The following is a 19,477-nucleotide window of genomic DNA, read 5'->3' on the forward strand; positions in this document are numbered from 1 at the left end:
AGGTACATTTCTACTGTGGCGAACTTTTGTGGACGATACCAACTTTTCGTAGATACAGAAGGAAACTTGCAGAAATGGGTATCATCACCATGACATTGCTAGAGGAAAAAAATCTAGCAATGTCATTCAGGAAAGGAACTTAGCCATTCACTAAGTTCTTAGTGATTCTTTTGAAAAGTGTAATAACCTCTGAAGACAATAAATCTGGGTTCTTTAGAGCTGAACCTAAATCTGGGTAAAGAGGAAAATACTCTTCTTAGTTGCAAATAGCTGAATGTATAGGTTTCTTGCTGTTTCCCCCAAAGAGTAAAGGAGAAAAATGGAGAGCAAAGAGTGAAGATGGTGAACAGGAATAGAGAGGGTAGCAGGAGCCTGGTGAACAGAAACGCTAGCCTTGCTCTGTCCCTCCGCTTCTGTAGGGTCGAGTGTATACCCAGCATCAGTTTGCAAAAGTCTAGTCTCTTAATACTGGGGGGACTTAGTATCTTCATTTTCAATACAAATTGTAATAAAACCCTTCCAGCTCATTGGGATTTGAAACCTATTACTGAGAAAATGGCCATTGAAGTGGAACACAAATGACAACAGTTTTCCTGCTGTCTGGCATTTCAAGTGGTAGATTTGCCACGTGAAATAAAGCACTGACATCTCATATTTCACAATTTCTAATGAAGGAGAAAACAGGAGCTAAAGACTCTGTTTTTAGAAAGAGTATAAAACAGTCCATTTGTATTTGTAAGCCTTCATAAGTACCTTATGCCATTTTGTAATTTTGATGGTAAGTTGTAAGTATGATAGTAATTGAAGCTTTCTGATAAAATAGTGAATTTTGAAAATTACTGATATTTCAGACTCTCGTTCTGATCTGTTCATTGATTGTCTAATTTTATTTTACCTTCTAGCATGACATATTAGAATACATACAATTGTTTAATGTACACATTCTAATTGTTTAATAGATTTGGCCTTTACATATTGACATTCTGTGTCAGCCTCAAACATGACATTTTAAAAGTGCATAATGTCTTCTTGAAGATCTTCTGTATTAGGGATGTCAAGTATTTTGTTCATCTGCCACCAGTATTCACTTCCGTGTCCAAGGAAGACATGGCCAGTCCTGCTGGCAGTTTTTTTCTCTACGGTATCAAATGTGGCTTCAGAACTCTCTCTCATGTACACAGTCACGGCCTGTCCCCAAACCACTTACCATTCTGGCTCTGTTCCTTCTAGTTAAAAATAAAAGCAACTTTTTATTCATATCTGATCTAATAGTCCTTTATGATTTCATGCAGACAGCTTTTTCTTTGATGATGGAATTCACCCAAGGACAAAAAGGGACTCATCTGAATCCGTTAGATTAACTTCTCGTTTTGAAGAAGACGACGACATGGGTTCCATCTCTCTACAAGACACTCCTTCTCAAGCCCTTTTGAGAATATACCTTGAGAGGCAACAGGATGCTGATGAAAGCCTTACATTGAGTTTCTCAACATGGGAGGAATTTTTAAGATCTTATATAGCTTTTATTTTGAGAGTAGCAATTCATCAAATTTTTGAAGAGCCGCTGATAGAAAGCCCAGATTATATAAACTTCAACAAGGTAACAGAAGTGGTGCTCGAGGAGGGTTTTGAGCCTCTCCTTGGCAGAAATATTTTGTTAAGTGAAACATTTCAAATCACAAATGAAAAGTCAAAAGAGATGTTAGAACAAGCAAGTTCAAAGAGTGAGAGCATTGGACCAGAAACCAGGGCTGACTGGTGCATGTCTCACAAAACCTATGATATTGGCAATAGAAAGGAGTTTGAAAGATTTAAGAAATTTATAAAAAATACATTAGGAGAGAGATATTGGTCATTATGGATGGATATTGAGAGGCTGAAAGTTCTTAAGGACCCCGGAAGACATCAAAGGTATGTCTAGTTTTACTTTCAATGGTTTTTTTTTTTTTTAAATTCTGGAATATTGGTTTACTTCCTTAAGCACCGACAGAAAGCCTGAAATAAAAATAAAAATGTAATTTATACTTCTAGAGGAATGAATAATAGTATTCATTTTATTATAATAATAGTAATTTTATTACTTCTGTGATTTCATAATTTTCCGATGCAAATAGAGGCAGTTGTTTGGGTTCACATAATATTTCTTCCCATGGATTCTAAACCTGCTTTCAAATCAATCATTCTGTTTTATTTTTATAACACTGTAGTGATACATTTTTGTAGAAAAAAACATTTTTCCTTTATGTAACCACGCTGGCTTCAGATATCTTATATAAAAGGTACCTTATGCCATGGTAAGAGACTGCTGTTCCTAGCAACCTGCTCAGTTGACAAATCTCATGATCTTTGGTGGGATGCCACTTCAACAGACGTATCTGAATAAGATATCTCCTAGATACACAAGATATCCTCTAGAGAGCCTCCTGGTTGTCCGATGCATCCAGGTCCTTGTTTGACTATCCCAGGTGCTCTAGATCACAGTAAGACTTAACAACCTTAAGAGGACTCTGCTTTAGGAACGTTTTTCTCCTGTCTGTATTCTCCTTTCTGCTCTGAAGCAGATCAACTATAGTAGGTTGCCATTCCTAGGAAGGGTTTGACTGGGTATATACTAGTAACTGGGTTATTCCACTTCTTTCAGTGGCATGCAGATCATAGAGCTCATTGTTGTACATACTTAGAGGATCAGGGGTTACCCTATGGTTGGTTCTGCAACCATGACTTGATGGATCATGGAGGAGAAAGCCACTACCACTTTTCGAGATGTATTAGGGAAGTTATATGCCAGCACCCTACATAAATTCTTCAGGATCAAGACTATATTAGTTCCTATTGTTGCTGTAGCAGATTGCCACAACTGTAATGGCTTTTAAAGCAATGGAAACGTATTCTGTCACAGTTTGGAATTAGGAAGTCTAACATGGGTGGGAAGGGCTACATTCTTTCTGGAGGCTCTAGGGGAGAATCCATTTCCTTCCTTTTTCCAGCTTCCAGAGGTCACCTACTTCCCTCCATCTTCAAGCCAGGAACATAGCATCTTCTCTCTGACCTCTGCTTCTAGCCTCACATCTTTTCTCAATGACTCACCCTCGTGCCTTCATCTTAGAAGGACCCTTGTAATTACATTAGGGCCATCTAGATAATCTAGGATAATCTTCTCAAAATCTAATCGCATTGGGACGCCTGGGTGGCTCAGATCGTTAAGCCCCTGCTCGGGTTGTGATCTCTAGGTCCTGGGGTTGAGCCCCATGTCAAGGCGTATGTTGGACTCCCAGTACAGTGGGGATTCTGCTTCTCCCTCTGCCTATCCCCTGTTCATGCTCGCTCTGTCCGCTCCCCCCCAACAAATGGATAAATAAAATTCTTAAAAAATATATCCTAATCACATCTGCAGAATGCCTTCAACCATATAAGGTAACATTCAGAGGTTCTGGGGATTAGGACATGGACATCTTTGGAAGACCATTGTTCAACCTGCCAAAAATACCCTTCCTATTCCCATAATTATAAGAAATAGTTTTATCTCCACACTGGTACTCCCATAACTCGGTGTTGGTTTTGAGATAGTTCATTACTTACCTGAAACATTTTAGAAGTGAAAACATTTGGCTTGTTGAATGTCATAGCAATGCGTGTGGATTTATTTTGTTTTAGACATCTTGAGAAGATGAAAAAATACTATCTGGTAAGCAATGGAGATTGCTACCTTTCTGCAGAAATATTATCAAAACTTAAGCTGCTGGATGCATCTCAGTGGAATGAAGAACACTTAAGAAATATTCAGGCTGAGGTTGTAAAACCCTTACTTCTATATTGGTAAGAAAAATAATATGAATCAAACTTAATTGCTTTAAATTTTTCTAGGCGAGTTACAAGTTATACTTTTTTGTCTTACTGATTTATAATTTATGGAGATTTAAAATGATAAGATTATTCTATCTTTTGCCTTCCTTGAAGTCAGTCAGAGGAAGATAAAAACCATATATTTCATTCATATGTGGAATTTAAGCAACAAACAACCATTTAATGAATATCATGAAGCACTTACTTATGTAACCACTATGTGGGGTGGGAAATAAAACATTGCCAAGACCCTTGAAGGTCCCTTATCAATCACAACATCCTCACTCCCCCTTGGAGGTAACTACTATCCTGACTTCTGTGATTATCAACCTCTTACTCTTTTTTTTTTCTTTTTTTTAAGAATCTTTTTCTTTTTTAAAGATTTTTATTAATTTATTTGACAGAGAGAGAGAGAGAAAGAGTGAGAGTGAGAGAGTGCACAAGCAGGGGGAGCAGCAGGCAGAGGGAGAAAAGCAGGCTCCCGGCTGAGCAGGAATCCTGATGCAGGACTCTGGGTCCCAGGACTCCAGGATCGTAACCTGAACTGAAGTCAGACACTCAACTGACTGAACCATCCAGGCATCCCTCTTACTTTTCCTTATAGTTTTACCAACTATATATGCATATAAATCCCTAAGCTTATACTTTTCACTGCCTATTCTATGACTTGATATAAATGGAAACATGTTGTATGCACTTTTGTGTCTTCTATCAACATTACACGTGAGAATTGTCTGTGATTGTGTTTAAGAGTTTTATTGATTTTCATTGATGTATATTGGTATTCCATTTATTGAATATATGATAATTGTTATTTTTTTAAAACATTTAGGTTGTTTCCTACTTTTCACAATTAAAAGCAGTACTATAATGTATATTCTTGTATACATATCCATTTTTCTACAGCAGTTGTACCCACTTATGCTCTCATCAACAGAATAAGAGAGTGCCCATTGCTGTAAATCCATGGTGACGTTTAGCATTGCCAGACTTTTCAATTTTTGCCTATGTGTTTGGTGTGTCATTGATGTCCTGTGGTTATAACTGGCATTTCCCTGAGTACTAGTGAGGCTGGTAATCTTTTCCATGATTGGTCATTTGGTCATTTGGATTTCAATTTTCATGAATTGCTTATTTACCTCATTTGCTCATTCTTCTATTGGGATATATACACACACACAGATGTACATACTCACATACATACGCATACCATGTTGAGTACAGTTCATTTGATGGTATTATGTGACAGATACCTTCTCCCACCCTCTAGAGTTTGAGAATTAAGATGTGTACAGTGTACGTGAGAGCTCATATGGTGGAAGCATGAAAAATAATACAACACCAGTTTATAATTGACCATGAAATTTATACCACAATATTTGATGAATATCAGTGGTTAATAAAAAATTAATGCTATGAATGAAATAATAATTATGCAAGATTATAACGGTAGGGGCAACAGAGACTTAATGGGGGTTTGTATGAGTATAGTAGAATGATGGAAGTCAGAAAATTGAGACACTTAGGTTTTCTGATCAGCATGTGTCTGCTTTACTGGATGAGGACCTTGTAGATATTCCCACTTACTGGTTGACATAAGGATAAGAGGTCATTTTGGGTATTTCCAAGTCTGCAAGTAAAGGTTCTGAAATATAGTTAAGATGACCACCCAGATCCATACAGTGTTCTCTCTGAATCTAAAGTAATTATGAACTTTGGATTTTCTTCCACTCCCAACCTATGTTCACATCAGGGCAATATCTGCTTTCTTTCTATTTTAAAGGGAGTTTCTTGCCAGGACCTGAAATATGGAGTGAAAATTCATCTTTGGGCTGTAGCATCAGAGAGAAAACCTGGTCCAAGCTGCAATTAGCATCAAGCCTGACAGCTGGGGTTAGCTCTGTAGCCAATAAAGAGTTAGCCTATAGACTAAATACCAGGATAGCCATCCAATTAAGCGTGGCCTTGACATTGTGCCAAACATTCTTTTTCTTGGGCTTCTGGAAGTAGTGTTGGTCTGTCATTTATATAAATTGTTGTAAAACTAATTCTTATCTTTAAGGCTTGAAAATAGAACATATGAATCAAAATCCACTTCAGTTGTGTAGTTAAACATTATAAAAATGTTTGTATATTTTAAAATGTGAATTTCATCTACCATTTTTTTATTATGTTCAATTAGCCAGCATATAGTATATTGTAAATTTTTGTTGTAGTGTTCAATGACTCATTAGTTGTGTATAACACCCAGTGTTCATCCCAACGTGTACCCTCCTTCATAAACATCATCCTCCCACCCCCCTGCCTTCTGTAACCCTCAGTTTGTTTCCCAGAGTCCAGAGGTTTTCATGGTTTGTCTCCCTCTCTGATTTCTTCCCATTCAGTTTTGTCTCCATTCCCCTGTGATCCTCCACTCTATTCCTTATGTTCCACATATGAGCGAAACCATATGATAATTGTCTTCCTCTGTGACTTATTTCACTCAGCATAATCCCCTCCAGTTCCATCCATGACAGTACAAATGGTGGGTATTCATCCTTTACGATGGCTGAGTAATATTCCATTGTGTGTATGAACCACACCTTCTTTATCCATTCGTCTGTTGAAGGGCATCTCGGTTCTTTCCACAGTTTGGCTATTGTGGACATTGCTGCTATGAACATTGGGGTGCATGTGCTCTTTCTTTTTACTGCTTTAAAATGACCACAGGTGCATTTTATGCTCATTTTACTCGAAACTAAAAGTTATTTTAAAAAATTCCTTCACCATGGTGCCTGGGTGGCTTAGTGGGTTAAAGCCTCTGCCTTCAGCTCAGGTCATGATCTCAGGTCCTGGGATCGAGCCCCGCATCGGGCTCTCTGCTCAGCAGGGATCCTGCTTCCCCCCCCTTCTCTCTCTCTGCCTACTTGTGATCTCTCTCTCTCTCTGTCAAATAAATAAATAAAATCTTTAAAAAAAAATTCCTTCACCAATAGATATATAGATTTCTTTTTCTTATCAAGCAGATAGTAATTTAAATGTAGTTTTATTAATTATTTTTTTCCTAATGTATATCACCTCTTTGAGTGAGTGTGATTTCAGGCAGTTGATATATCATAGAAAAACATTTTTTTTAAGGTGAGGCAGCAGAAAAAAGTGGGAATTTTTAGAAAAAGGATTTGGTAAGACATAATTGTGAGCATTTGCATTCTAGATTCTGTAGGCTTTCAATTTTTGAGGCTTGTTGCCTAGCTTAATCTTAAATTTATTTTTCCTTTGACTAGGGCACCAAGATTCTGTGTTACTCATTCATCCTCAGTGAAACATGCTAGTGCTGAACTGAAATTCTGGCACCTCCGTCAAGAGAAGCCAAGGAAGGATGTTGACCCTTTTCCACAAATGGCAACCCTCTTGCCATTAAGACCTAAATCTTGTATCCCACAGATATCTGATATGCAGGTCAGGTAGACATTGATACTTTGATCTCTTTCTTAAGTTTATGATAAAATATCCATGCTTGCGTTTTGTGCACTAATACTTAATGTTAACTTTTTGGGGGGTTGTTATTAATGTACATGCTGCAACAATTACGCATTAGGAAAAACCCATGGTCTGTTCTCTACCAAGCAGCCAGAGTGAGCCTTTAAAAATATATGACCAGGTCACTCACCTGCTCAGAATTCCCTAGGGGCCTCCTCTCTCACTCAGAATAAATCCAAGGTCTTTACACAGCTAAACACATCCCTGCTGACCTCCTGGCCTCATTTCCTGTCTTCTCGAACCTCGAACCTCGTCTACTCCAAACACACTGGCCTCTCTCCTGTTCTTGGAACACACCAGGCAAAAATCTGGAAGTGGTGCACTTGCTGTTCCCTTCCCTCAGAGCACTGTTCTTCCAGATATCCATGTGGCGTGTTCCCCCACTTACTTTAGGTGTCTCTTTGAGCATCACGTATGAGTACATGTGGGTAGGATGACCCAGATGTCTTCCATCACTGCGCAAGCTCACAAAACAAATCTAAGGTGGATGGGCAGAGCTACACTTTAGTCTCTGGCCTTTTTTTTTTCCCCTTCATATGGCTCATTTTTCACTTTGTGTATTATTTTACCACTTTTTAGAAAGAAGAGTCCAATTTATTACAACGTCCTAAATCTCCCAAGAAACCACCTCAAGTAAAAACAGCAGTTCAAAAACCGTGGAGGAGCAAGTCTTTGTCTCTAATTTCTTCGAAGGGCAATGTGATTGAGAAAGGGTAGGTACACCTTTGTATGTGTCAAGTGTTATTCTGCAATAAGATTTTTAAGGAATTGAAAAATTAAATAGAAATTAAAAACTGAATACACTGACTTTTTTTATAGGAGTTCCTTCTATTTCGGTGATAGGTATTAGAGTCATGCATACTCTGAATTAGGGGCAGAACTCCTGAGACTAGTCTTTTGAAATAGATGGTGCCTCTGATCTCCACCCTCTTATGAGCTGTATGGTCAAAAGTCTTCTGAGATTTCCCTCCAGTTCCTACTTGGCCTTATTCAGTAGTTCGGTATTTCTCAAACTTGCAAACTTGTAAGACTCTCAAGAATTTTGTCATTACTTAAGACAGCATATATTACCTTATTCATTTAGATTTGCCCACATACATACTCTTTCACTGTTCTTTATTTCAAATGGGATTATTTTCCTTCAACCTAAAAAAATACCCTTTGGTGTTAACTTTGGTGTGGGTTCTGCTGGTCTATTAATTTGTTATTTCACTTTTATTCTTTTTTTTTTCTTTGAGATAAAATTCATATGACATGAATTTCACCATTTTAAACTCATCTTTAATTTTTTTTTTTTTTTAATTGTAGACTGCACCAAGGGTTGGCCCGAGGTAAAACTTAGGGTCCTCTTAGGTCTTTTCTAGTATGTGCCTTTTCCTGGACATGTGTGGTCTCTTTCTAATTTTTTCCTGCATATGCATTTTGCTTTTGAATGTCCTAATCTTTCATGTCTGGCTTCTGAAAGGAGGCAGAAGAGAAAAATGAAGTAAAAAGGGCAATGTCTCTTTAAATTCCCCAGAAGTCACTTCAGCCCGAAGGGGACTGGGCTTGCAACCAAGAGGAGAGGAGCAACCCCAGGGGCCACGTGCCTCTTCTGCACCTCTTTGATCTGCAGCAGCAGCGATCAGAGCTCGGATCCCTGAGATTTGGTAGACAGGGTCCTTTCTGCCTGCCCTGGCTCTTGCAACTATATGCAGAACGCTCCAGAACACAGACACAACCGTCCGCCACAGGGCTGGGGGTAGGGGAAGGTTAGCTGTTGCTGTTGTGCCAGCAACTCTAATTGACCAAAATGAATCACAATTTACTCTCCAAGCCTTCCCCTGGAAGTTGAAAGCCTTAAGCAAAGACTCCAGAGTTCCAAAATAGTTACTTTAGATCCTGCCAGTGAAACTGTGGTCTGGTGGGGAAGCTGGTTCCTGGTACTTCCTACTCTGATACCTTCCCAGAATCCTTGCCTCTGGGAATTTTTCTTCCTCAATGAGTTTTGGCCCCAGAATTCCTTTTTAAAAATTTATTACTATTATTATTATTAATTTTAACTCCAATGTAGTTAACTTACAATATTATATTAGTTTCCATTTATATTAGTTTATAGTGATTGAATAGTTACATGTATTACTCAGCGCTCACCAAGGTAAGTGTACTCTTCATCCTCTTCACCTGTTTCACCCATCCCCCCCATAATCATCAGTTTAATCTCTGTAGTTAATGGTCTGTTCCTTTAGTTTGTCTCTTTTTTCCCTTTGGTTTTTTTCTTAAATTCCATATGTGAGTGAAATTATGGTATTTGTCTTCCTCTGACTGATTTATTTCACTCAGCATTATACTCTCTAGATCTATCTGTGTTATTGCAAATGGCAAGATTTCATTCTTTTCTATGGCTGAGTAATATTCACTGTAAATATAAACCACCTCTTTTTTTTATATTGTCAATTATATTACCTTTTTCAAAGTTTTAAAATTGTAATTCTAGTATAGTTAACATACAGTATTATATTAGTTTCAGGCAAACAATATAGTGATTCAGCAATTCTATACATTACTCAGTGCTCATCATTATAAGTGTACTTTTTAATCCCCAACACCTCATTTCACACATCTTCCCACCCACCTCCCCTCTGGTAACCATCAGTTTGTTCTCTATAGTTAAGTATGTGTTTCTTGGTTTGTCTCACTCTTTTACTCTTTGCTTGTTTGTATTGTTTCTTAAATTCCACATGAGTAAAATCATTTGGTATTGCTCTTTCTTTGACTGCCTTATTTTGCTTAACATTATACTTTCTAAGTCCTTCCATGTCATTGCAAATGGGAAGATTTCATTTTTATGGCCTAGTAATATTCCATTGTGTATGTATTCCACATTTTCTTTATCCATTCATCTATTGATGGACAATTATGCTTCCATAATGTGGCTACTGTATATGTACAATATACATACGTGAATTAGTGTTTTTGTATTTTGGGGGTAAATATCCAGTGGTGCAATTGCTGGATCGTAGAGTAGTCTTATTTTTAACTTTTTGAGGAAACTCTGTACTGTTTTCCACAGTGGTTGCACCAGCTTGCATTCTCACCAGCAGTGCAAGAGGGTTCCTTTTTCTCCACATCTTCGCCAACACTTGTTGTTTCTTGTGGTTTGATTTTAGTCATTCTGACAGGTGTGAGGTGATATTCATTGTAGTTTAGATTTGCATTTCCCTGATGCTGAGTGATGATGAGTATCTTTTCATGTCTGTTAGCCATCTGTATGTCTTCTTTGGAAAAATGTCTGTTTGTGTCTTCTGCCCATTTTTTAATCGGACTCTTTGTTTTTTAGTTTTGAGTTGTATCAGTTCCTTATATATTTTTGATACCAACTCTTTATCAGATATGTCATTTGCAAATATCTTCTTCATTCGATAGGTTGTTTTTAGTTTTTGTTGGTTGTTTTTGTTGTTGTTGTTTTTGCTGTGCAGAAGCTTCTTATTTTGATATAGTCCCAATAGTTTATTTTTGCTTTTGGTCCCCTTGCCTCAAAAGACATATCCGGAAAGATGTGATTATGGCCAATGTCTGAGAAATTATGCTTGTGCTGTCCTGTAGGAGTTTTATGGTTTTAGGTCTCACATTTAGGCCCTTAATCCATTTTGAGTTTATTTTTGTGTATGGTGTAAGAAAGTGGTGCAGTCTCATTCTTTTGCATGTAGCTGTCCAATTTCCTCAACCACTTGTTGAAGAGAATTTTTTTTCCTATTACATGTTCTTGCCTTTTTTGTCAAAGATTAATTGACCATGTAATTGTGGGTTTATTTCTGTTGGCCCTAGAATTCTTAACTACATTGTTAGCACCCAAATTTCTTTTAGCAGATTATTTTTGTATTTTTCAGTTTATCTAGTTAGTCTTTAAAGGGAGAGTTGGGCCAAATCACCCTGCCTGCTGTTTCCAGAAATAGCACTTAATGAGCTTTGGTGTACTTTGTTTGCATTATATCAGTTCTTACTGCATCCCTATGAAGAAAGCATTACCTTAATTTTTCAAGTGATAAAAATATACAAGTATGAATTGAGAGAAAAGTTTAATTTTGAGAACTATGCATTGTTTTTATGTTTTTTTTTTGTGACTAGAGAATAGGGTATTACAGTGAAAAGGCAAGAAAGAAGTTAAAACAATAAATGAGGTTCAGATAGTGAATTTTTTGTGTGTCACATTAGGGAGTTTGGAGATTATATTCTATGCAGTGGAAAATACCTAGAAAGTTTTTTTGTGTCATTTGCTGAAATTAAATTATTTTATTTTCAAAATTGGAAATACATGTATAGTTGAAAATTAGTAACATGCTATCCACTTATTTTATACTTTTGTTTTTACTGAATTCATTGGAAAAGGTGTCTCATAGCAGTATATGCTGTCTATTAGTTTAGTTATAGGTATACTATAATATGTTTTTTCTGTTGTTTCTTATTCTTATAATCTTATCTCTCCTTATGTCTAGTTATCTTTGATTTTATGCCAAACATTGTATTTGTATTCTATTGAGGGACATGGACATTATTTCCAATATTTTTCATTATTAAAAACAATGTTGCAATGGATATTCTTATACATTTGATGTATTTCATGTATGCATATGTCTGCAAGATCAATTTCTCAAAGTAGAATTTCTAAATCAAAGTTCATGTGATTTAAAAATTGTTTTCAATATCACTAAACTATATTTCATAAGAGTTGTAACAATATACTCCTTTCAGCATGTATGAGTGCATTCAAGCCACTCTGTGTCTTTTAATTGGAGAGTTTAGTCCATTTACATTTAAAATAATTATTGCTAGGTACCGACTTACTGTCATTTTATTAATTGTTTTCTGGCTATTTTGTAATTCCCTTGTTCCTTTTTTTTTTTTTTTTTTTTGCTCTCTTCCTTTGTGATTTGATGATTTTCTGAAGCAGGAAACAATATTTTTAAGGTGGAGGAGACTTGAGCCTGTTTATATGCCTAGGGTAGTATCTAGTGGAAAGGGAAAAGTTAAAACATCCACAAGAACGAAGAAGGTCTATATTTTCAAAGGAGAATAGAAGGAAGGATTCAAGAACAAAGGCCATGAGATTAACCTTGGATACGAGATGGGACACTTTCTCCTGAGACAGGATGAAGGAAATAAGGATAGGTATAGGTGGATATATTTGTTGATAGTAATTTAAGAGTGTTCAGCTGCAAATAACAGAAAACTTGACTAACAATGACTTAGACAAATTGGGCTTATTTTTCTCACAGAGCAAGAAATCTGAGAGTAGGCAACTGCCAATATTCGTTCCTTGGACTGGAAATATTAGGTCCTGAATTTTTGTGATGTTCTTGGCCATTCTTTCGTATTCATTGGTGTTATAGGTCCTGATATCAGGCTTTCAAATCATAAAGAAGAAGGGCAATTTTCATTAAATATTTCCCTTTGGTCGGGAAAGCAAGCTTTCTTAGAAGCTCCCCAGCAGACTGTTTTGTATCTCATTGGTCATAACTGTGTCACATGATGATCCATCCCTGCAAGTTGGTCTTAAAAAGTGAATATTTAGCTTTCTCAGTATCTCAGTGGTGTTAGTTACAGAGGCATGTCACCGGGAATGAGTGCTGAGTTAGCCAGTCAGTCAAGTGTCTACTACATCGGGGAATGGAAACAGAAGCATGTTATACCTATCTTTGGTCTGAGAAGAGCCTGCAAAGCAATCTGCTGCTGGATTGGAGCAGATATATTGGTGAAGTGGATCAGCATGTTTTATGGAGCTGGAAAGTAAGGCTCAGAATAATTGCAGTGAAATAAGGAGAGGGAGCTGGATATGAAAGTATAAAAAGATAATGTGCCAAGTCATTAGTCTAGCTTCATAGTCTTCTATTATCTCACCCACACTACCACATATAAATCCTTATGAATCCCACCTGTTGTGGGATTAAATATGATAATGTGAATTGTATTTAGCACAGTGTTTGGTTTGTGTTATATAGTGTTTACTTAACTGTTAGTGTCGTCTTGCCCTAAGCAAATCAGTTACCTTGCTGCCTTTTAAACAAGGCTTTCCCTATCTACTTTCACATATTGCTCTCTTCTCACCATCTCAAGAACCCCTCTAAACATACACACACACACACACACACACCCTACCCATTTTTCAGGGAAATCCCGTTTCTTTAATTACTAATAGACCTCAAAGGGACTTCTCATTGTTATCCATCCCAGTCATTTGACATCTATAATATATTCTTGAATTCATTCAACCAGCAGTTAATCATATCAAGAGTTCTTTCTGTAGGACTATACTTTATTTTCTCAACCACTTCTTAAAGGCTGGACTTGATAACTTGCACTTTTTTCCCCCTATTCTCTCACAGTGCTCAAATGCATTCCTAAGATTTGGTGTCACGTATACCAAAGGTGCTCAATACATATTGATCAATGAGTTCTTATCCTTATAATTTAGGCTGAAGCACAGGTTGGAAAGCAGCAACGTTATTCGCTTAACATCTTTTACTGACATTTCTGAATGTCTGAAGCCCCAGCTGGATAGAAGATACACTTACACAGAAGAACCTTTGGTAAGTATTTTGAGAACTGATTTATCTGATTCTTCATTTAACTGACCAATGTCCCCTGATTTTAGAGAGTTTTTATTGATTTACCGTAGTATTTTTTCTCTACTAAACAACACATTTTTATTTTTTCCTTCCAAAAAGATTTTTATCCAAAAATTTTCTCTGTGTTTCCTTTCGTAATACCATGTTGCTATATACTCCATTGATTACTATCTTCAAAGACAGCTGTTTTCTGATTTGGTGTGAGAACACCTTAGGTACAAAATAAGACCATCCATTATTTTTATTAAATTGCTAATAGTTGATAAAAAACAATTTTGATGTTATGTTTTGGAAACAGAATTTTTATAAAGCAGAGTATTTCCAGTGTGTGGCTACCTTGATAATGTGGATTTTCTACACCAGTTAGGGAGGACAATTTTATATTCCCTAAGGATTATACTTTATGTAGAAACTTTGGTAGTCCCAATATAGTCTGAACACTTAGCTATAATTTTGTATAACTTTTTATTTTATTCTAAGCAAACAATTCTTCTTTACTTCTAAGAAGGGCTTTTTTTCCTACCAAAATAATGGTTTTTTTTAGTTTTTGGAATGCCAGCGGTTAAACATCATTAAAACATTAAAGTTTCACTTTAGAATGTGTTTAGTAGAGGGATAAAGAGAGAGGCAGAGAAGCACTATAACAATACCTTAAATTATTCATGCCGCAGTTATCTTAAGATTACAAAGAAGTCTGAGTTCCACACAGCAAATACCAAGGAGTTCCTGTGAACAGTAGATGCTTTTTCGTATTCTAAAGTTACTCTTATGCTTGTGGAAGTAGCCAGCTTTCTGTGTTTCAAGAATGGTATTAGGGTTACCAGCATTGTTGGCACAGAGGCCCCCAAATAACAGAGTTTTATGAGAACTTATATTACCATTTACATTCTGAAGGCTGTGACCTGTACAGGGGGAGACTGTCTAAGGAGGGCCCCCTAAGGACAGTTAATGAGCAGCACTGAGGCGCCTTGAAGATGGTTCTTTTTATAACTCTCTTGTAGCCATTACAGCATCACCTCAAGGCTAACATAACAGTAAATATGTAAGAACGAGGCCACCAACAGAGATCTGGAAGACTCCTAAAATGGGATCGCTATGCCTGAAACATGAAAATAATAGAGGTTGAGAGGTTACCCTAACATTAAGTTTGAAATCAGATTGGTTTATAAAAGAAGGCAGTCTGCTGCGATAGTTGGCTCCATAAATGACTCTTAAATGACAGTCGTATGCAAACATACTGCATTAATTACTTATATGGTACAAAAAAAATTTTAAAGTCCAGCAGGAAAATGACAGTTTGGCAGAATTTATGAAACCGTGTTGTACAGTGTCATAAAAAAATCATCATGTTTCTGGATGGATCATGGACTTCTGTTTTGTTATCTAGGTTAAAGCAATGGCCGATGGTGCCTTGGGAGGATTTGACATGGAAAATTTGTTGCAATCTTTGTATGTAGAAAATAGAGCTGGATTCTTCTTCACTAAATTCTGTGAGCATTCAGGAAACAAGGTAGAAGATAATGATTTTAATTTTATGCCTTTACTTCATTTTAAAGTAAGAAAAATTGAAGGAATTCAGTGCTCAAATAATTACGTTTGATATTAAAATTCTCATATCTTCTGATAAGAAATTTTATGCTAAATATTTAGTAAAAATATAAACATCTCTATTGTAATTCTCTTGGTTCCCTGTCCTACTAGAATTACAAAGAAAAGTAAAGGATTAACTTACATTATTTTTTTTTATAGATTTATTTATTTATTTTTTAGAGAGAGAGTGTGCCAGCGGAGGGGAGGGGCAGAGGAAGGAAAGGGAGGGAGAGAATCCTGAAGCAGACTCCTCACTGAGCATAGAGCCAGACATGGGCTTGATCCCAGGACCCAGAGACCATGACCTGAGCTAAAATCAAGTTGGACACTTAACTAAGCCACCCAGGAGCCCCTTGACTTGCATTGTTAACAATATTTTATTCTCATGAGTTTTTGTTTCCATGTAATATATATATTAAATTCAGAGTTGATTTCTATCAATCCTTTAATTTTCATTTTTAATAGCTCTTACAATTAGAAGTTGCAATGGATAGTGCATTAATTAACAAAACTCTTTGCCAGTTTTGTTTTCTTTTATTTTGCTTAAATGTAAAATATTTCACTAGCTCAATTATTAGAGTAGTATTTGGTTTTAGTATGATATATATTTGTCCATATATATCAAAATACCTCCAGATTTTGGTTTCATGCCAGAAATATGTGATTACTCTTTGTTAACTAGATTGCTTCCTGTTTTAATGGCTAATTACATAAGAGGCATACATGCAAAAATATAATATTTTAGTGACAATACCAATAAATATTTTCTGTTGCCAGTTTGTAATAGAAGATAAGACCATATTAAATTGAACCTGATTTATGGTAACACCAAGGAGCTAAACAATTTATTTATATTTGAAATTAGAGCTTTAATAATTGGATGGTAATGATTTATATATTTTTCTCCATCTACAGTTGTGGAAGAACGGTGTGTACTTTTGGTTTGACCTACAGGCTTATCATCAGCTTTTCTATGGAGAAACACTTCACCCTTTTAAAGTATGCAAACAAGCCCAAGTAAGTAGTAACTAATTAGGGTTCAATGTACAGCTCTAAGTACACAAAGAAATGAAAAATTTGTGTCCGGCTCCAAACAAAAGAAATCTGGGACTACAGGCAAAAAGGCAGCAGTTAAATTGTTGTCATGGGATTGCTTCATTAAATGTCAGTAGAATATTATTTTTATAATCTGATTTGTGGGTTTCCATTTTATTTGTTTTATTTGGTTCGCTTTATTTTCTCTTTGCTGACAATTACTTGTTCTGCCAATAAAGGACATCCCATATTTTTTGTAATTTATGTCTTTTTGGTTTGGTTGTGAGTGATTTTTTAAAAGAGGACCCTGAGAGAGGACTTGCCATGAGTCACTGAAGTGATGGGGAGCAGAGACATAGACCAGAGCTATTCTCTGAGCTTACTGTGGGGATCAGCTGTTGGACATCCTCAGCCTGGTGACCTCGAGGGTGGGAAAGAATGTTGACTGTGTGGTGTAGGCTCCATGTCATCCCCTGTGCTTCTGTACTACACACCATGTAAGACAGAGACCAAGAGGTGGAGGAAAGAACATCCCAAGACCACCCTGAAGCAAAACAGAGGAGGGTTCTCTGCAAAGGGAGACAGAGTCAGTGGCCTCTTTTGTGGGGGGAGAAGGAAAAAGAATAGAATTATGACTCAAGCTGACTTAATCTTTTCAGTTTTTTGTTCTTAGGATCTTAATTATCTCCCCCCCCGCAAAGATTTTATTTATTTACTTGAGAGAGAGAGAATGAGAACATGAGCAGGGTGGTGGGCAGAAGGAGAGACAAAAGCAGACTCCTTGCTGAGCAGGGAGCCCAACATGGGGCTCAATCCCAGGACCCTGAGATCATGACCTGATCCCAGGGCAGACACTTTACTGACTGAGCCACCCTGGGCCCCAGGATCTTATGATCCCTTATGGAGAGAAGTCTTCAGGCCTAGGAAACCACTAATCACTTCTGTATCTGTTGACCACCTAAATGGTTCTAGCTGGAATAACCCCATTCAGGAGACCCTCTCCCCAGATGATGCAGAGATAGTTTTGTCCTATCGTGTATTACCTTACGCTCTTATTCAGACTCTCAGAGAGTGCTGCTGCTGGGTGTTTTTTGTTACTTCCACCACCTGGACTCTGGTGTTGTAAATCAGCTGACAGAGCTTTGTACTTTTACTATGAGAACAAGGGCTTCAGCAGCTACCCAGCCCAGATCTGGCTCGATGTGGTCATGAAGTTTTAGCCCTAACTTGCCAGTACCATTTTTTGAGACCACACATGGGGCTCTTTTGCTTGTTCATCCTTGACCTGTGGGTCTCTACCGCTCCTCCTCCCCCTGACATATTGCTCCTGTCTGGAAAAGTACCACCTGTTATTTATTATGTTTTCACTACTGCGAAGCCCACTTCTCCAAACATCTTCAGCCGCTCTGTCAAGTGAGTTCTCTGTTGTTGTTGTTGTCACCATATTTCCATGCACTTGTAAAAGTGGAAATTCTATTTAAGTTTGGTAGACTTACTAGTTCTCAGTAATGATCTTATTCTATGTGCTGTAGAAGTATTGTGAAACAAGATACAGGCAAATTTTGTTTATTCTGAGATGGATTATTCTGTTTGGGGATCATCAAGGTCTGTAAGCTTTTTATCCTCCTCTAGATTATCTTCTAGACATTTTTTTAAAAATAGAAGTATAATTAGCATACCATGTTAGGTTCATTTCAGGTGTACAACATAGTGATTCAACAATTTTGTACATTACTCAGTGCTCATTATTTCAAGTGTAGTCACATCCATCACCAAACAACATTATTACATTACTGACTCTATTACCTATGCTCTGCTTTTCCTCTCCATGACTTATCTTATAACTGGAAGTTTGTATGTCTTAATTGCCTTTATCTATTTTATTCATCTCCCATTCCCCTCCCCTCAGCAACTACCAATTTGTTTTTGTATTTAAGAATCTGTTTTCGTCGTTTGTTCATTTTGTTTTTTAGATTCCACCTATAAGAACGGCCCCTAGAGGGTGTTATGCTAAGTGAAATAAGCCAGACAGAGAAATATAAATACCTATGAATTCACTTATTCTTCCCTGGGTTATCTTTTGGGGAGCCACAGCAGGTGGAAGGAGGGAAACAATGGAGAAAGTTGCCTTCAGGTGAATAGAGGGAAACTGAAGGAGCAAGTCATGTAATTTTTTTCTTTTTTGGCTTGTTTGCTTTTTACTTCTGTGGTTACTTTATTTTTTGGTTAATGGAGCAAATTGTCTAGATTGGTTTAGGTTTAATTATCCAAGATTTCTGTGCCTCTAGATATAAGAATTACCTCTAATACCATAATCCTGTAGATTTGTTTCACAGTATGAAATAGCATTCATTTCTTTTCTTTTTATTAACCTATAATGTATTATTTGTTTCAGGGATACAGGTCTGTGATTCATCAGTCTTACACAATTCATAGCATTCACCATAGCACATACCCTCCCCAGTATCCATCACCCAGCCACCCCATCACTCTCACCCCCGTCCCCTCCAGCAACCCTCAGTTTGTTTCCTGAGATTAAGAGTCTCTTATGTTTTGTCTCCCTCTCTGGTTTCAACTTGTTTCATTTTCCCTCCCTTCCCTTATGATCCTCTGTCTTGTTTCTCAATCATTTCTTTATAATGGAAATGGTGTATGGCCTTCTTCAAGAGTATATTTACAGTACAGATATTTGGATCAATAATGCTAATGCAGAATGTAATCAGGTAGCACTATGTTAAAGTCACTGTCAACTTGATTTTATATTGTTTTTACACATCTGACAAGTTATATGGCAGGGGACTGAGAGTTGGTTCCAAGAGACTTACATGTTTTTCCTGTATCATAGTAGGCAAATTACATACCTTGAAGTTTTATTGACTCATAAA

At 36.9% G+C, this 19,477-nt stretch overlaps 1 protein-coding gene across 1 annotated transcript in view; it reads left to right on the forward strand.

Annotated features, from left to right (window-relative positions):
• RGS22 (regulator of G protein signaling 22) overlaps positions 1–19,477 on the forward strand; it is a gene marked incomplete at both ends in the record, with an annotated part of 112,547 nt that overhangs the window by 40,034 nt on the left and 53,036 nt on the right. Inside the window, 7 exons of the mRNA XM_080801634.1 lie at positions 1,293–1,911; positions 3,655–3,816; positions 7,107–7,281; positions 7,942–8,075; positions 13,814–13,928; positions 15,355–15,477; positions 16,473–16,574. Coding sequence (XP_080657760.1) covers positions 1,293–1,911; positions 3,655–3,816; positions 7,107–7,281; positions 7,942–8,075; positions 13,814–13,928; positions 15,355–15,477; positions 16,473–16,574 — 1,430 coding nt within the window. The remainder of the gene's footprint in view (positions 1–1,292; positions 1,912–3,654; positions 3,817–7,106; positions 7,282–7,941; positions 8,076–13,813; positions 13,929–15,354; positions 15,478–16,472; positions 16,575–19,477) is intronic.

This window comes from Martes martes (assembly GCF_963455335.1).
Source record: "Martes martes genome assembly, chromosome: 4".
NCBI classification, from domain to species: domain Eukaryota; kingdom Metazoa; phylum Chordata; class Mammalia; order Carnivora; family Mustelidae; genus Martes; species Martes martes.